This window comes from Peromyscus californicus, unplaced genomic scaffold (genome assembly GCF_007827085.1).
Source record: "Peromyscus californicus insignis strain IS unplaced genomic scaffold, ASM782708v3 Scaffold_6__1_contigs__length_162567912, whole genome shotgun sequence".
NCBI classification, from domain to species: Eukaryota; Metazoa; Chordata; class Mammalia; order Rodentia; family Cricetidae; genus Peromyscus; species Peromyscus californicus.
The window spans coordinates 86,063,505-86,079,972 of record NW_026294584.1 but is presented as its reverse complement, the minus strand read 5'-3'; the positions used below and the strand labels follow the sequence as shown (position 1 = coordinate 86,079,972).

Below are 16,468 nucleotides of genomic sequence, written 5' to 3'. Positions count from 1 at the left end.
TATTAAGTTTGCTTTGCTATTTGATGCACCTTTTGGAGAGGTGGAGCATCAAAGTAGTGAATTCTAATTCCTCCGAATCCTGCTTATAGTCTCCTTGTCACAGAGCCCATACACCCATCCCTAGTGCCTCCGAGATTGGCTCCAGGGAATATGCAAGGTAGAATCTTAGGGAAGGTGGAGAGGGGATGAACTAAGGGGACCAGAGTAGTCCTGCTTGCTTGTATAGCTGTGGAAATAGTGGGATATTGCCTCTCTTTGAGACAGAGCAGGGCTAACTGATATGTCTTTCTAGGTCCTTGGCCATGGCATGTATGGTGAACCCCAAAAAGGTGAGTAATGTAGGTTTCTGTCCCCTATAACAGTCTCAGAGTGAGCTACACAACACAAGGGAAAGTCTGAACCATTCTGGAGATTTATTTGTTCATCATGTGCTTACTGGGCACTCATGGTGTGATGTACCAGGCATTGGTGCTGGACTTTAGAGACTGAGAGAGCTAAAACAAGGTCTCAGTCTAGAGTACTTCATTAAGTTTGTTATTGTGGTGGTTGCTTTTGTTTTTGAGTATGTTTATTTTTTGTGTTTTTGAGACTGAGTTTCATTATGCAACCCTAGCTAACCTGGAACTTGTTAAGTCTTACTGTGTAGACCAGGCTTGTCTCAAACTCACAGAGATCAGCCTGTTTCTGCCTCCTCAATGCTGAGATTAAACCACCACACTTGGCTAAATTCTTTTTTGTTTGCTTTTTTTTTCAAAAGATTTGTTTATTTTTTATTTTGTGTGTGTGTGTGTGTGTGTGTGAGTGTGTGTGTGTGTGTGTGTGTGTGTGTGTGTGTGTGTGTGTGAGTGTTTTGCATCCATGCATGTGTATGTGTGTGCCTGGTGCTCACAGAAGCCAGAAGAAGGCATTGAATGCCCTGAACCTGGAGTTATGGATGGTTATGAGACTCTATATGGGTGCTGGGAACTGAACCTAGATCCTCCACAAGATCAGCAAGTGCTCTTAACTGCGGAGCCGTCTTTCTGTCCCAGCTTGCTTGTTCTTTGGTGGTTTTTAGGTTTTGTCTGTTTGTTTTTGGTTTTGAGACAAGATCTCTCTCCATAGTCTTGGCTGTCCTGAAACTCACTCTGTAGACCAGGCTGGCCTCAAACTCATAGAAATCTACTGTGTCAACTAAGCTTTACTTCCTCCTTTCCCAAACCTTATCTCTAGTTCCAGATCTCCCTTTAACTATCACCAGAGGCATCTAGCTGTGCAGGTTGCCTAGCGACTGAGCACACTTTCCCCCACCCTGCAGAAAAATGGCAGATAGCTTGGACAGATATGAGTCACAGGAAAAAAGAAGACAGTTTTATTTTCTCCCATTGACTTAGCAACTTAAAGATTCTTAACATTTTCTATCAATCATGTTTAAGATTACAGTTGAGCACATAAGAGCCCTCTCCTTAGATATTACCTGAATTTAGCCTTTAGTTAATTTATTTTCCCATTGGTTATTTCCCTTTGGGGTTGCAAATGATAATTAACGGTTATTGCCTCTCAGTGTGATTCTTATCACCCCTCCGTTTGACCCTGGAAGCCTGGCTTTGCACTGCCAAGGGAATACTGCTTGTAAGTGTATACATACCAGGACTTCCAGGGCACAGAGGAGAGAGAAGAGAAAAGAGAATGGAAGAACTAGATGGGTAAGAACTTGAGAGGAACAAACTGAGATGCGGAAGAAGTAGATTGAAGGGCTAGAAGAGAGTACTGGAGGAATGAGATGGAAGATGAGGAAGAGCCGGATGGGGAAGAACAAGATGAGGAAGAACGAGATGAGGAGAGAGAAGGAGATGGGAGAGGAGATGATATGGGAAGGAACAAGATGGATGAGAACCTAGAAGGGGCAGAACTAGATGAAGGAATTAAGATAGAACCTAGAGGGAACCGCAGACAAGTGTAGAGAGAAATCAGGCTAGAAATGAGCTAAATATGAGAGCAGAATATAGGCTTGTAACTGACACAGAATAATAAAGTATATGGACTAAGGAGTTTCGTGTACATAGATTCATTTCTTCTCATCAAAGATTAATTATCAGCTGGTTGTAGATTCTTCCCGGACCCTGGGAGGGGACTATCGAGGGGCTGGACCCCCATAGTCCCCGATAATCTACCTGCCTCTGTCTCCCAAGTGCTGGGATTAGAGGTGTGCGCCACCATGCCTGGCTAACAGCCAGCATCTTTTGTGGTCCATGTGTTTTGTATTCCTGAACTTCCTGCTTCTACCTCCCAAGTGCTGTATTACAGGTGTACCACCATGCCCAGTTACTTCATTAAATTATTCTCTTAAGATTTATTATTTGTGTGTGTGTGGCTGTGTGTGTGTGTGTGTGTGTGTGTGAGTACAGATGCCCTCAGAGGTCACAGGCATCAATCAGATCTCCCTAGAACTGAGCTACAGGTAGTTGTGGCTGCCTCATGTCGGTCCTGGGAATCGAACTGTGGTCTCCTGAAGGAACACTTGCACAGTATATTACTGAAGCAGATGGGAAAGGAGGAAGGTTTTTGTTCTTGAAAGCTGGGGCATAAAGAGGTAGAGACTGACTGGGGAAAGGGACATTTGATCTGAGTCTTAGAAGATGCCCAGGAGTTTGCTTGTTGGCAAGGGCAACAGTTTTTGTTTTCATCAGGCAGTGAGCATGTGCCAGGCTCCTGTGATGGTGGGAAGAGGGCCCTGAGGGACAGAAGCCAGATTCCCCACGACTCCTGATGCCAGGCCCCAAAGCTGCCTGTGATTTTATAGTCAAGAAGTCTTGAAAGAGCATTAAGTTGAAGAATGACAGGGCCAGGCTCTTGTTTTCTTTTCTCACTTGTCCTCTAGAACTACGTGGACTTAGACATATACCAGAGCTCGTACATGGTCGACTATAAGCCCTTCACGAAGCACAAATACTCCAGAGTCACGCCACAAGAGGTAGGGGTAGTTGCAGGCCTGTTATCCATTCTATGAGTCCCTGGAAGGATCTTTATTATTTTATTTTATATGTATTTCACCTGATGTATGTGTGTGTAGTACAAAAACTGTGTACGCATACAGTGCCCGAAGAAGTCAGAAGAAAGTGTTGGAGCCTCTGGAACTGGAATTATGGATGGTCGTGAGCCATCAAAGCCAGCGCTGGTGACTGAACCCTGGTCCTCTGACTGTTCTTAATCACTGAACTATTTCTCCAGGCCCATGATTATTATTTTAATGTGGACACTGTGGCTTTTAAAATAGCCGGTGACTGGGGACTTCACTTAGAGGTTTTGCATGTTTGTGTGTGCATACACATGCGTGCACGTGATATGCCAAAATGTATAGCACATGTAAAACTTGAAGTATTATACACTTATAGTTTAAATATCACTGATAAGGGCCAGCAAGATGGCTCAGCAGATAGAGGTGCTTGCCACCAAGCCTGAGTTCAATTCCCAGGACCCACATGGTAGAGGGAGTGAACGAACTCCCACAGTTGTATTTTGACTTCCACATGTACCATGGCATGTGTGTGTATACCTCCACATATGCCATGGCGTGTACACGTGCATGCACAACAAATAATTAAATGTAACAAAAAATGTAAATAACATTGAGAAAGCCAACACTAATGTACCCATTAGTAACCAGCTTAAGCATGGCATGCGTATTCCTCCTCTTACACACATATTCTGAATGTTAGCCTAATCCTATGTGTTTATAGAATTCCTTTAATTTTTCTTGTTGTTTATTTTGAAATAAAGTCTCACGTGGTCTAGCATTGAGCTTGCTATATAGTCAAGGATGCCCTTGAACTTGAATTCCTGATACCCCTGCTTCCACCTCTTGGTTACTGGGAAGATAGGCATGTGCACCAGGCCAGGTTTAATGGTGCTGGGGATTGAACTCAGAACCAGGCAAGCACTCTCTCAGTGAGCCATCTGCCCAGACCTAGGCCCCTCCTTCTCTCCTGTTCCTCCTCCTCCTCTTTTACTCTAAAGAGAGAATTACTTGAGCTGGGGAGATTACTCATTTGATAAACTACTTGCTGTACAAGCATGAGGATCTGAGTTTGATCCCTAAAACCCACGTAAAAAGCCAGGCATAGTACCGCGCGCGTGCGTGCTTATAACCCCAGTGCTAGGGAGGCAGAGACAGGCGGATCCCTGGAGCTCATCGGCCATGCGGTCTAGCCAGATGGGCACCAGTGAAAGATGCCGTTTCAAAAGATAAGGTAGATCTGAGAAACAACATATGAAATTGATCTCTGGTCTCCACAAGTACTTGTACAGATGTGCACATGACCCCACCCCCCTCCCTATGGGTCGCTTTCATGAGAGCACACACACACACACACACACACACACACACACACACACACACACACTCTCACACTCACACAGATTAAATAAAAATAAAATGTACTATGTAATGAGGAACAATTTGTATGTGTGTTGGCCTGCATACATGTATGTGCACCATGTGTATGCCTGGTATCCACGAAAGCCAGAGAACGGCATCAGATCTTTTGGTACTGAAGTTAGTTGGTTTTAAGCTGCCATGTTGGTGCTCGGAACCAAACTCCAGTCCTTTGCAAGAGCAGCAAGTGCTAATAACCACTGAGCCATCTCTCCAGCCCCATTAGTATGTAATTTTTGAAAAGTGAATCGTTCATATCCTTCCGTAGCTCTCATTCTTGCTAAGCATTGTGGGTATCACTCACGAACTCTCCACAGTGTGGGTGCTCCTTCCCTTGGTGGACACGAGCTGTTTTCTTCCCACTTGGATGCTTCTAAGAAGAGGAAGCCCATCCTAATGTGCAAGAGTTTCTTATGCCAGGAGTGGGGTTGCTAATTCTCAAGTGTGTGAGCAACACAGTTTCCCCTAAAAGCTTCTAGTTCATACCATTGTTAGCAGTGGGTGGCCACGGTGATACTGCTGTCTTGTGCAGCTTGAAAGGGTTCAAAAATTCGGTGAGTGTGGAATCATATGGTCCGTGGTCATAATTTTCCTTTTTCAGTTTTTGTGTTGTTTTTTCAAGACAGGGTTTTTCTCTCTGTGTAACCCTGGCTATGCTGGTATTGCCTCGATGACTGGTCTAGAACTCAAAGCTCCACCTGCCTTGCCTCTACCTCCCAAGGCTGGGATTAAAGGTGTGTGCTATCACTGTCCAACTTTTTCTTTTTTTAAATTTTATATTATTTATGTTCATATGTGTGTAAGGTACATTTGTGCCAGGATGCCCACACACACATACTACACAATTGCACACACAGTAAATAAAAGTGCTATAAAAAGAAATCAAAACTGGCTGGGCTTGTGGTGGCCCATACCTTTAATTCCAGCACTTGGGAGGCAGAGGCAGGTGGATCTCTGTGAGTTTGAGGCCAGCCTGGTCTACAGAGCAAGTTCTAGTACTGCCAAGGCTATACACAGAGACCCTGTCTTGAAAAACCAAATAAATTTAAAAAAAATGTATGTGTCTGGGTCTTTTGCCTGCATATATGTCCATCCCACACGCATGCCTGGTGTCCACAGAGGCCTCAGGGGTGTCCAGTCCTCTGGAACTGGAGCTATAGATGGTTGTGAGCCACCACATGGGTGCTGGGGACGGAACATGGTCCTTTGCAAGAGCAGCCAATGTTCTCAATATTCAAGTCATCTCTCCAGCCCTGAACTTCCCATTTTTAAAAGTAGTGTGGCTTTTGTCTGGAGTGCTTTGAGGGGCACTGCCTCGGGGACCTTTCTCAGTCTTCCCTTTGTTTCTACAGCAGGCCAAACTTGACACTCAGCTCCGAAGCAAAGAGTTTTACCGGCCCATGCCCAACCCCAACCCCAAGTTGGAGGATGGGTACCCTGCCTTCAAAAGACCCTACATGACCGCAAGAGACTTGGGAGTCCCTGGCTTCTTCCCACCACAGGCGCCCGTCACCCCTGTGAAGAACGAGAGCAGGTTCACCAGCACCTGCCATGTTGCATACCCAGCTTCCCTGGCTCTGTACATGGCCCAGTTTGAGCCCCACCGGCTTCATCAGAGAACAGACTTCCCGTGCCTCATGGAGCCTGAGCTGCAGCCTGCTCCAGACGTGGCCAAAGGCTATCTTCTCCTCCCTGGCTGTTCCTGTCCTTCTCGTCAGAGAGTCAAGGTCCCCATCTTGAACAGGTGGGGCCCCTTGATGCCATTTTACCAGTAGAGGTGTGAGAATGCCTGTGGCTTCGATGCGCGAGGAAATTCCACACCAGCGCTCACAGAGAAGGCACCAAAAATAAACCGGGGAAGATGTTCCTTATGGCAAGCGGTATTGTTTCATCATAACCATCGGCCTCATCTCAGCGCAGGAGGAGGGAGGGAAAGGGAGAATGTGTGTGTGTGTGTGTGTGTGTGTGTGTGTGTGTGTGTGTGTGTGTGTCCAGCTGGAATTAGTGTCATTCTTATTTTTTATAGTTTTGGAGTGTGAGTATCGAATGGATGCATAGCTGTGTGAGTGGTGGCGCCTGCATGCCACGGTACGTGTCTGGAGGTCAGAGGACAATCTTAGGTGGCAGTCCTTATGCTTTAAAATAGGGCCTTCTGCTGCTTACCCTAGGCTAGCTGGTCATAAGCTTCTGGGGAGGGGGCGTGTCTCCCATCTCTGCTTCTATTTAGTTGTAAGAGCACTGGGATTAAAGGTGCACTATTGTACCCAACTTTACATGGGTTCTGGGGATTCCATCTCAGGTCCTCATGCTTACACACTGTGGTAGTTTGGATGTAATCTCGTAGGGAGTGGCACTATTAGGAAGTGTGGCTTTGTTGGAGTGGGTAAGGCCTTGTTGGAGGAAGTGCGTCACTGTGGGGGCGGGCTTTGAGGTTTCCTATGCTCAGGATACCGCCCAGTGTGTCAGTTGACTTCCTGTTACCTGCAAGAATAAGGACTCTCAGCTACTCTAGCACCACATCTGCCTGCATGCTGCCGTGTCTCACCATGATGATAATGAACTGAACCTCTGAAACTGTGAGTCTTCCCAATTAAGTGTTTTCTTTATAAGAGTTGGTATGATCATGGTGTCTCTTCATAGAAATAGAAACCCTAACACACATACAGCAAGAGCTTTATGCCCTGAGCCATCTCCCGAGCCCATCATATTATTTATTTTTTGGTGGGAGTGGCTTTTGTTTTGTTTCTTTGTTTTTTTTTTCCATGCATTTTGGTGGCGGCCAGGGGTGGAAGGGTTGCACCACAGTGTGCTTGTGGAGGTCAGCAGACAATTTGTGGGAGTCAGTCAGTTCTCTCCTGCCATCACATGGGCCCTGGATTTGAACTCAGGTTGTCAGGCCTGGCAGCAAGTGCCCTTACTGCCAAGCCGTCTCGCTGGTCCTTGGTGAGATGTTTTGGAACAAGGTCTCATTTTATAGCCAACTGGCCTGGACCTTACTGGAGTGGGTAGCTGCTCCAGCTTTGACCTTGAAGCACCCCCTAGTGAGGCAGCAGGTAACTGCTGCACGGCCTATAACTTGCCCCTGGGGCATGGCCTCTTTGGACCCTTAAGACCTGAGATGTGTAGGGCTGGCTCTCTTGGCTACCTCATGATCCTGGATGCTGGATTGCAGACCAAGTCAGAGTTCTCCAGAGAACTGCGTTGGCCTGCCCCTTGCCTCTCCCGGATTCTGTAACTTATCCATTTGCTGGTTGTAAGTCACCCCAAAATAAACTTCTTTTGACTACTATCAGATAAACTCCGTGGAATTGCCTTATTAATTGCCACTTTACCTTACTATATAACTTAGGCTGACCTTGAATCTTATGGGATGCTCTGGCTCAGCCTCCCAAACTCTGGGATTACAGGCAGGAGGCACTATGTGTGGGTTTGTGTCATATTCTATTATAATTAAGAGTCTTTCTTTATAATAAGTAGAACTCCTCTCCTGTCCTATGTCATGGGTTTAACAATCTCAAAGTGTGTGTAAGTGCAATCATGTGGGGGTCACTTTTAACTACAGAAGCCAACTCAGGCAATAAACTGAAAAGATCCATAGCAGCAGACCTCCTGTAGAGTCTTACTGTTTCAGGCATTTTCTGACAGATATGATTTTAATGTCTTTCCAGAGAGCTTGGGTGTTGGACATTAACTCCCGAGTTCACAGGTTACTGGTATTTGGAAGTGAGATTTGGGAAATAATTAGAATTGGAGGAGTTAATGATGAGGGGGATCATGATGACATTTGTGGCTTTATTTTTATTTAATTTTATTTTAGTGTGTGAATTGATGTCCCGCCTGCTTGTCTGTGCACCATGTACATACCTGGTGCCCTCAGAGGCCATAAGAGAGTGTCAGATCCTGGAATTATGAATAGTTGTGAGCCCTCACTGTGGGTGCTGAGAATCGAACCTGGATCCTCTGGAAGAGCAGCCAGTGCTCTTAACCACTGAGCCATCTCTCCAGCCACATTTGTGGCAGAGGAAGAAGGAGAAGGAGGAGAAAGAAGAGGAAGAATAACAAAGGAGAAGGAGAAGAGGAGGAGGGCAAGGAGGAGGAGGAGAAGGAGAGGAGAGACCTGAGCTGGCACCCTGCCCCATTTCCCCATGAAATGAATGCCCTCCACCATGCTATAATGAAGGACAACAGCTTCTCCCAATCTTTTTTTTTTTTTTTTTTTTTTCCGAAATAGCAATCATTTCTATCAGACTTTGGTCGCTAAACAGTGTCATCACATGCAACTTCTCCCAATCTTGTACCATATAGGCTGTCATCCCTTGTCATTTTTTGGCCCTGTGAGGGACCCTTGCAAGTAGGCTGCAGAAACAGGGCTAGGGCTTGGAGGTAAGGCCAACAGTCCTTGACTATGAATATTCCTCGAGATTTACAAAATACAGCCACAGGTGCTATCTTCCTTCATGCTCATTTTTCCCCAGACTTAGGAGTTTCCATGCCCCTTTCATAGCAGGGACAAGGGACCAAGCAGCTGGACAGGGATTCACACTGTGGTTTCAGACTTCTGTTGAATGGCTTCTTCCAGGTGAACTTTACCCTCAATCCACACTCTCCACTGGTAACAACTTCTGAGAGTGCCTGCCTGGAGAGAGCACCTGGGCTGCTTGAGAAAATGTGGGCATCAGGTCCAGATGGACATTGTAGGATCTGGAGCCAGTTCGTGGGATTCATGCGTGTATCCAGTTCAGAGGAATGACTGGTGCTGTATGCGAGAAGCAACAGAATTCAGCACTGAGCTCCTGGGAGAAGGGAACAGCAGTCAGGCTCTCCTGGAGAGAAATATAATAGATGTGGGTTAGGAGGTCTGTGTTGAAATATGTGAAATCGTTCAGGTGGAGCCACATTCCAGAATGTGCCCATTAACCTTCAAATGTGTGTGTATATTACATTATATATAATGTATACACACTTTTTTTCATTATTTTGGTGGAAGGCAAGAGTGGAGGGGCTGTACACACACACACACACACACACACACACACACACACACACACACACACACACACACACACACGGTATGTATGTGTGGTAGTTTGAAAGAAAGTTGCCCCCAAAGGGAGTGGAAACATTAGGAAGTGTGGCCTTATTGGAGTAGGTGTGGTCTTGTTGGAGGAAGTGTGTCACTGTGGAGGTGGGCTTTGAGGTCTCATATATATGCTCAAGATACTGCCCAGTGCCTCAGACCACTTCCTGTTGCCTGCAAGATGTGAGACTCTCGGCTCCTTTAGCACCATGTCTGGCTGCATGATGCCATGTCCCATTATGATGATAATGAACTGAACCTCTGAACTGTAAGCCAGTCTCAATTAAATGTCATGATTCAGGATTTTTTTTTTTCCGAGACAGGGTTTCTCTGTGTAGCTTTGTGCCTTTCCTGGAACTCTCTTTGGAGACCAGGCTGGCCTCGAACTCACAGAGATCCACCTGCCTCTGCCTCCCGAGTGCCAGGATTAAAGGCATGCACCACCACCACCCGGCCATGATTCAGGATTTTAAATTCTGGAAATTGCTAGTGTTTTTGGAATTTGGCTGCCTATTCTTCTTGGCTTGTGGATGGCTTCATCTCAGCATCCCATTCTTTTCCACATCCCATTCCTCTCGGCTTGTGGGTAGCTTCATCTCATTTATTAAATGCCAGTCTATCATTGAGAGGTTAGACTCCATCGGCCTTCTTACTCTTTCAAATATAACTTTCAGCTACTGTTCCACTGCACATCAGAAGCCATCGATCCATTGCCTGTTCGGCTGCCTTCAAAGAAAGGGGCACTATACCTTTTCTGGATTACAAAACCACTTCAGCAATGGTGCCATATTGTCCTGGCCTCAGAGGATGCCTGTTGCCAAAGCTGCAACCACACTTGTCTTGGCAAGGATCAGCAGTCCTTTGTTTTGTGTCCTGTTTGTCCATTTTGGATAGCACACTGTCAGCAATTGCTGCAAGGGCACTTTGTTGCTCAGTGGCTAACTTTTGCCACAGTGAAAGTTAACTCTGTATGTAGTTTCTTCAATGCCCATATCTTCTCTGATTGGTGCTACCAGGAGCTGACATGTCTCATAGCCATTAAAAAAACGAAAAATTCTAAGTTATTAAAAATTTCAAATGCCATATTCTATAGATCTCTGAAGGGTTTAAAGATGACCTGTCTATCTAAAATATATCTCTGCTTAACCTTAAAAACACCAAATGTGACTACAAGTTTGATTGTAATGTCTAACTACTAACTTTCATTTCTTTATAGCCTAATAGTTGGTAATAATAACATTCAAGGATTAGCAAATTGCATTACTTTGTTAAATGAACTGTATAAATACAATATCTTGAACAAGCAATATCCACAACAATATATGTACAGCATTTTCTAACAATATCAATCTCTCTCTATATATACATATATATATAATATGTATACAATATATAAAAATCCAATCCAATGTAAAGTATTTAAAACTAGTAGTTGTCTTAAAAGTAGATTCAATAATCTATCTTGTAGCTAGAGTTTTCCTGGTCCTGCCTGGCCCCCAGTCAGGACAAATCTTTTTCACCTGCCAGTACCGCAGCTGCTCAGACCCAACCAAATTAACACACAGAGACTTATATTGGTTACAAACTGTATGGCCATGGCAGGCTTCTTGTTATCTAGTTCTTCTATCTTAAATTAACCCATTTCTATTCATCTATACCTTGCCACATGGCTTACCAATATCCTACATGTTGGTACTCATGACAGCGTCTGGCAGCATCTCCTGACTCAGCCTTCTTGTTCCCAGAATTCTCTTCTCTGCTTGTCCCACCTATACTTCCTGCCTGGCTACTGGCCAATCAGCATTTTATTTATACAGCACTACCTTTTTATCTATATCATATCTACATCCTCTCTTTTCAGAGGAGATTCAATAATCTACCCTTTATTCTATCATTTTTATATCTTTTTTATCAGAGTAGATTCAATAATCTACCTCTTATCTATATCTTTTTTTTCTTTTCAAATAAGAACCTTAAATCTAATCTCCTTTGTTTAGACCTTTTCCTGACCATTAACAACAACTTGTAACCAACCTTCCTAAACAATGACAACTATCCCAAACCTGAAATCCACTGAAAGACCAATAACCACCTGCCCCACCCTACCTCTTGGGAATGTGGATGTTGTGTTCTTAAAATTGCTTCCTGCTGTTTGTGGGCAGAGGCATCTTTTTTTTTAAAGGTTAATTGTATTACGTATGCAGTATTCTGCCTGCATGTATGCCTGCAGGCCAGAAGAAGGCACCAGATATCATTACAGGTGGTTATTAGCCACCATGTGGTTGCTGGGAACTGAACTCAGGACCTCTGGAAGAGCAGTCAGTGCTCTTAACTTCTGAGCCATCTCTCCAACCCCAGAGCAAAGGCATCTTTAGGGGATCCTGAAAAGAAAATTTTTTGGGTTAATTGTCAAGTTCTGGTAGAGGTAGCTGTATCATTTGTTGTCCAGTCTCTGCTTAATGCCAAAGTGCAGGGCTTATCGCAAGTCCTTGTTTAAGTAGTCTGTGAAGCTGGATCATCTCAGCTAGCCATCTCAAAATTGTCCTGAGCAGTTTGTAGTCCAAAGATGATCTTTTTTAAACTTTTACTATTGACGTGATTTTTCTTTTTCTTTTTTTTTTTTTTTTTTTTTTTTTTTTTTTTTTTTTGAGACAGGGGTTTCTCTATGTAGCTTTGTGCCTTTCCTGGAACTCACTTTGTAGACCAGTCTGGCCTCAAACTCATAGAGATCCACCTGCCTCTGCCTCCTGAGTGCTGGGATTAAAGTCATGTGCCACTACCGCCTGGTGATTTCTTTTTAAATGAAATTATGAGGCCTCCAGCCATTTCCTATCAGTAATTTATCAATCTTGTCATTACCTTGTGCTAGAGGGCCTGGCAGACCCGTATGGGATCAGATGTGAGTTATATATACAGGATGCTTCCTATTCCTGATTGTATCTTGTAACTGAATAAATAGTGAAGTTAATTCTGACTCATCAGGGATAAATTCTGTGGTCTCAATATGTAATACCACTCTTTCAGCATACTGAGAGTTAGTAACTATGTTGAGAAGTTCTGAAAAATCCTTTAATACCAACAGAATAGCATACAATTCTGATTTTTTAACTGAATTATGAGGACTTTGAACCACTTTACTTAAATTTTCTGATTTGTAACCTGCCTTTCCTTGTTTGTTTGCATCTCTATAAAATGTACAAGCTCCAGATATAGGTGTTTCCCATACAATGCGAGGCAAAATCCAATCAGTTCTCTTTATAAGTTCAATTCTATTACTTTTGGGATATTTCCTGTTAATCTCTCCCAAAAAATTACTGCAAGCTCTTTGCCAAGGTTCACTTTCTGCCCATAATTTGTCAATGTCCTCCTTAGTTAAAGGTATGATAATTTCTGTTGGGTCTATTCCTGCTAATTGACGAAGTCTGAATTTTCCTTTTAAAATCAAGTCAGAGATCTTTTCCACATAAGTTTTTAATTTTTTACTCTGTTCCATTCTAATATAATATCTTCCCTCTGCATTAAAATTCCTGTAGGAGAATGCCTAGGTGGTAAAATGAACAAAATGCAATCCAGCTTTGGATCCACACGATCCACATGTCCATCTTGTACTTCCTTTTCCACCAAGGCCAATTATTTCTCAGCTTCAGGTGATAATTCTCTTGGACTTTAAGTCCTCCTCACCTTCTAAGGTTTTGAACAAATTACTCAGTTCATCATTTTTCACCCCAACAACAGTTCATAGATGGGAAATGTCTCCAAATAATCTTTGAAAGTCATTAAGAGTCCATAATTGATCTCTCCTAATTTCACCTTTTATGGTCTAATTTTTTTGTAGACCTATTTTATATCCTAAATAATTAGTAGAATCTCCTCTTTGTATCTTTTCAGGAGCAATTTGTAATCCCCAACAAGACAAAATTTTCTTTACCTCTTCAAACATTCTTTCTAATGTATTTGCATTTGAGTCAGCTAGTAAAATATTGTCTATATAATGATAAATTATAGATTTGGGAAATTGTTTATGTATTACTTCCAATGGCTGTTGTACAAAATATTGGCACAGGGTTGGGCTATTCAATATTGCCTGTGGGAGAACCCTCCATTGATATCTCTTAACCAGTTGAGAATTATTATAAGTAGGCACCGTGAAGGCAAATATTTCTCTGTCATTTTATTGTAAGGCTATTGAAAAGAAACAGTCTTTTAAATCTATAACTATTAGAGGCCATCCTTTAGGTAACAGAGTAAGCAAAGGAATTCCAGATTGTAGAGAGTCCATTGGCTGAATTACTTTGTTAATTGCTCTTAGGTCTGTTACCATTCTCCATTTACCAGATTTCTTTTTAATAACAAATACAGGAGAATTCCAAGGGCTGGTTGATTCTTCAATATGCTGAGCATTTAACTACTCTTCTACCAGCTCTTCTAAAGCCTGGAGTTTCTCTGTTGTTAAAGGCCATTGCTGAACCTATCCATACAGGCTTGTATGTTAACCATTTTAAAGGTAGAGCTGTTGGTGTCTTTGGAAGATTATCAGTTGTTGTGCCCTGTTTCTTGTACAATCTGGATGGCTGGTGACCACTCATTAGAATAGTACCTCCTAATATTTCTCTCAGAAACATGTGCTAGTTTATGATTTGTTTCTGAGGTTGGAGGAATGTTAATCTGAGTATTCCATTGTTGTAATAGATCATGGCCCCATAAGTTCATAGCTATATTAGCCACATATGGCTTTAATTTTCCTCTCTGTCCTTCTGGACCTATACATTTGAGCCATCTTGCACTCTGTTTCACTTGAGATAATGTTCCAATTCCTAACAACTGAACATTTACCTCCTGAAGAGGACAATTTGGATGCCAAAATTCTGGTGCAATTATTGTCACATCTGCACCTGTGTCTGCTAAGCCTTCCAAGAAAACATCATTTATTCATATTTTTAATTTTGGTCTTTGTTCATTTATAGAAGTTTGCCAAAAAATTCACTTTATGGTTTCTCCTGAATTTCCTATTCTCTCTGCTACAGCTGTTCTGTCAGTCCAAACAGCATGGTTTATTTCAATAGGCATTTGGTTATTTAATTGCTCTGAGAAGGAATTTCTTCTATGATGTCAGGAAACATCTGATCTGAGTTTGCTGTGGGGGCCTGCATGAGGCCCCTCTGGGAGTTTCCCGGAGGCAGAGGCAAAGGATTACCTTGTCTGTCCCTTGTTGATCTACATTTGTTTGTTCAATGTTTACCCTTACCACATAATCCAGAAGGGAGGGGCATTCTGTTGCCATTGTTCCTTGAATAAACATTATTTCTAGGAATACCCTGTTTACACTCCCTTTTCTTTTCTTTTTTTTTTTAAGATTTATTTATTTATTATGTATACAGAAGAGGGTGCCAGATCCATTACAGATGGTTGTAAGCCACCATGTGGGTGCTGGGAATTGAACTCAGGACCTCTGGAAGAGCAGTCGATGCTTTTAACCTCTGAGCCATCTCTCCAGTCCTACACTCCTTTTCAAATGACCTTGTTTACCACAACCAAAACATCTGACATTTTTCCTCAAAGCTTTTGATATAACCTCTCCTATCCACATATCATCATGGTCATGAGACTCAATATTAATTGTGTCCCTAATCCAATTTTCCAAGGGTGCCGATTTTGCCTTTAATGGTCTGATTATTCTTTTGCATGCTCCATTCACATTCTCAAAATTCAAAGATTCAATTATTATCTGTCTAGCTTCTGAATTTGGTATCATTCTATTTACTGCTGAAGACAGCCTTTGTAAGAAATCTGTGAAGGATTCTCTGGGGCCCTATATAACTTTTGTGAATGATTCAATTTTTTCCCCCTGCTTCTCAGTTCTGTCCTATGCATTCATGCCTGCCATGCAGCATAGAATTAAGGTTTGGTAATCATATAAACATTGTCTTTGTATACTAGAGTATTTGCCTTCTTCAAGAAGCTGATCCTGTGCTATGGGATGTCCTGCATGCTGTGAGTATATGTTGCTATGATTGATTGATAAATAAAATGCTGATTGGCCAGTGGCCAGATAGGAAGTATAGGCGGGACAATGAGAGGAGAATTCTGGGAAGTGGAAGACTGAGGCAGAGAGATGCTGCCAGCCTCCACGAGGAGAAACATGATGTAAGATACCGGTAAGCCATGGGTCATGTGGCAAAGTATAGATTTATAGAAATGGGTTAATATAAGATATAAGAACAGATAGCAAGAAACCTGCCACAGCCATACAGTTTATAAGTAATATAAGTCTCTGTGTGTTTACTTGGGGGATGCGAGTGGGAGAGATTTGTCCCGACTGCCAGCAGGCCAGGACACACAAAAAAAATCAGCTACAGTCCTGGGAAATTTCCACACCTCTAGTTCTACATTGGTTTTCTATTGTCTTAGCTGCCTCCTTAAACCATGTTTGCCAGTGTAATTGTGCTCTGGATTCCAGGACAGCTGTTACCAATTCTTTCCAGTCCTGATGAATAATCCTATTACAAGTTGACCATGAGTTTAACATTTGCTTTATGAATGGATAATGTATGCCATATGATACTATAGCTTCCTTAAATTTAACATTTCCACTGGAGTCTAATTAGCTTGTACATGCCCCTGAGCAGGTAGTTCCTATAGGCTACTAGATAAATTAAGTTTGATTGTTTGTAAACAGGCTGCCTCTCTGTAACCATATAATTCAATCCTGAAATAATTTCACCTTTAAATTCTTCTGTCTGGGTCTGAATTTCCCTATAATTCATTTTAACAGGTTTTTCTAAAGCTTTTATCTTGGCACTTAAATTGATCAACCTTTTCAATACTAAAAGAAGGATAATTAAACAATTTTCATAATTGATGTTACATACATCCCATCAACATTAATTATCCTCTCATTTAATTGTTCCATTTTTAGACTGCCTAATGTGTTGTCAAACAAAGACCAATTTCCTTCCATTGTAAAAATGTTCCCCATT

The 16,468-nt window shown here is 42.6% G+C and overlaps 1 protein-coding gene and 1 non-coding gene across 3 annotated transcripts; one reads left to right on the top strand and one right to left on the bottom strand.

The window, feature by feature from the left end:
- The first annotated feature begins 302 nt into the window (after nucleotides 1–302).
- On the top strand, nucleotides 303–6,189 carry Tex37 (testis expressed 37). Of its 2 annotated transcripts, none has more exons than XM_052719429.1 (3): nucleotides 303–329; nucleotides 2,861–2,953; nucleotides 5,770–6,189. In XM_052719429.1, the coding sequence occupies exons 1-3, from the start codon at nucleotides 303–305 to the stop codon at nucleotides 6,187–6,189; spliced, it is 540 nt and encodes a 179-aa protein (XP_052575389.1). The 2 variants fall into 2 exon arrangements, with proteins under 2 accessions (XP_052575389.1, XP_052575388.1); XM_052719428.1 differs by having other exon boundaries at nucleotides 5,767–6,189.
- Nucleotides 6,190–8,641: 2,452 nt separating this feature from the next.
- LOC128100208 (small nucleolar RNA Z17) lies at nucleotides 8,642–8,695 on the bottom strand. Its single transcript, XR_008214722.1, has one exon. It is a non-coding gene; the product is annotated as a small nucleolar RNA Z17 (small nucleolar RNA).
- Between the last annotated feature and the right edge of the window lie 7,773 nt (nucleotides 8,696–16,468).

Coding starts and splice junctions, on each gene's coding strand:
- Tex37 (XM_052719428.1), top strand. CDS start 303: ATGGCATGTATGGTGAACCCCAAAAAG. Junction 330..2,860: donor GTATGGTGAACCCCAAAAAG/GTGAGTAATGTA, acceptor CTTGTCCTCTAG/AACTACGTGGACTTAGACAT. Junction 2,954..5,766: donor CCAGAGTCACGCCACAAGAG/GTAGGGGTAGTT, acceptor TTGTTTCTACAG/CAGGCCAAACTTGACACTCA.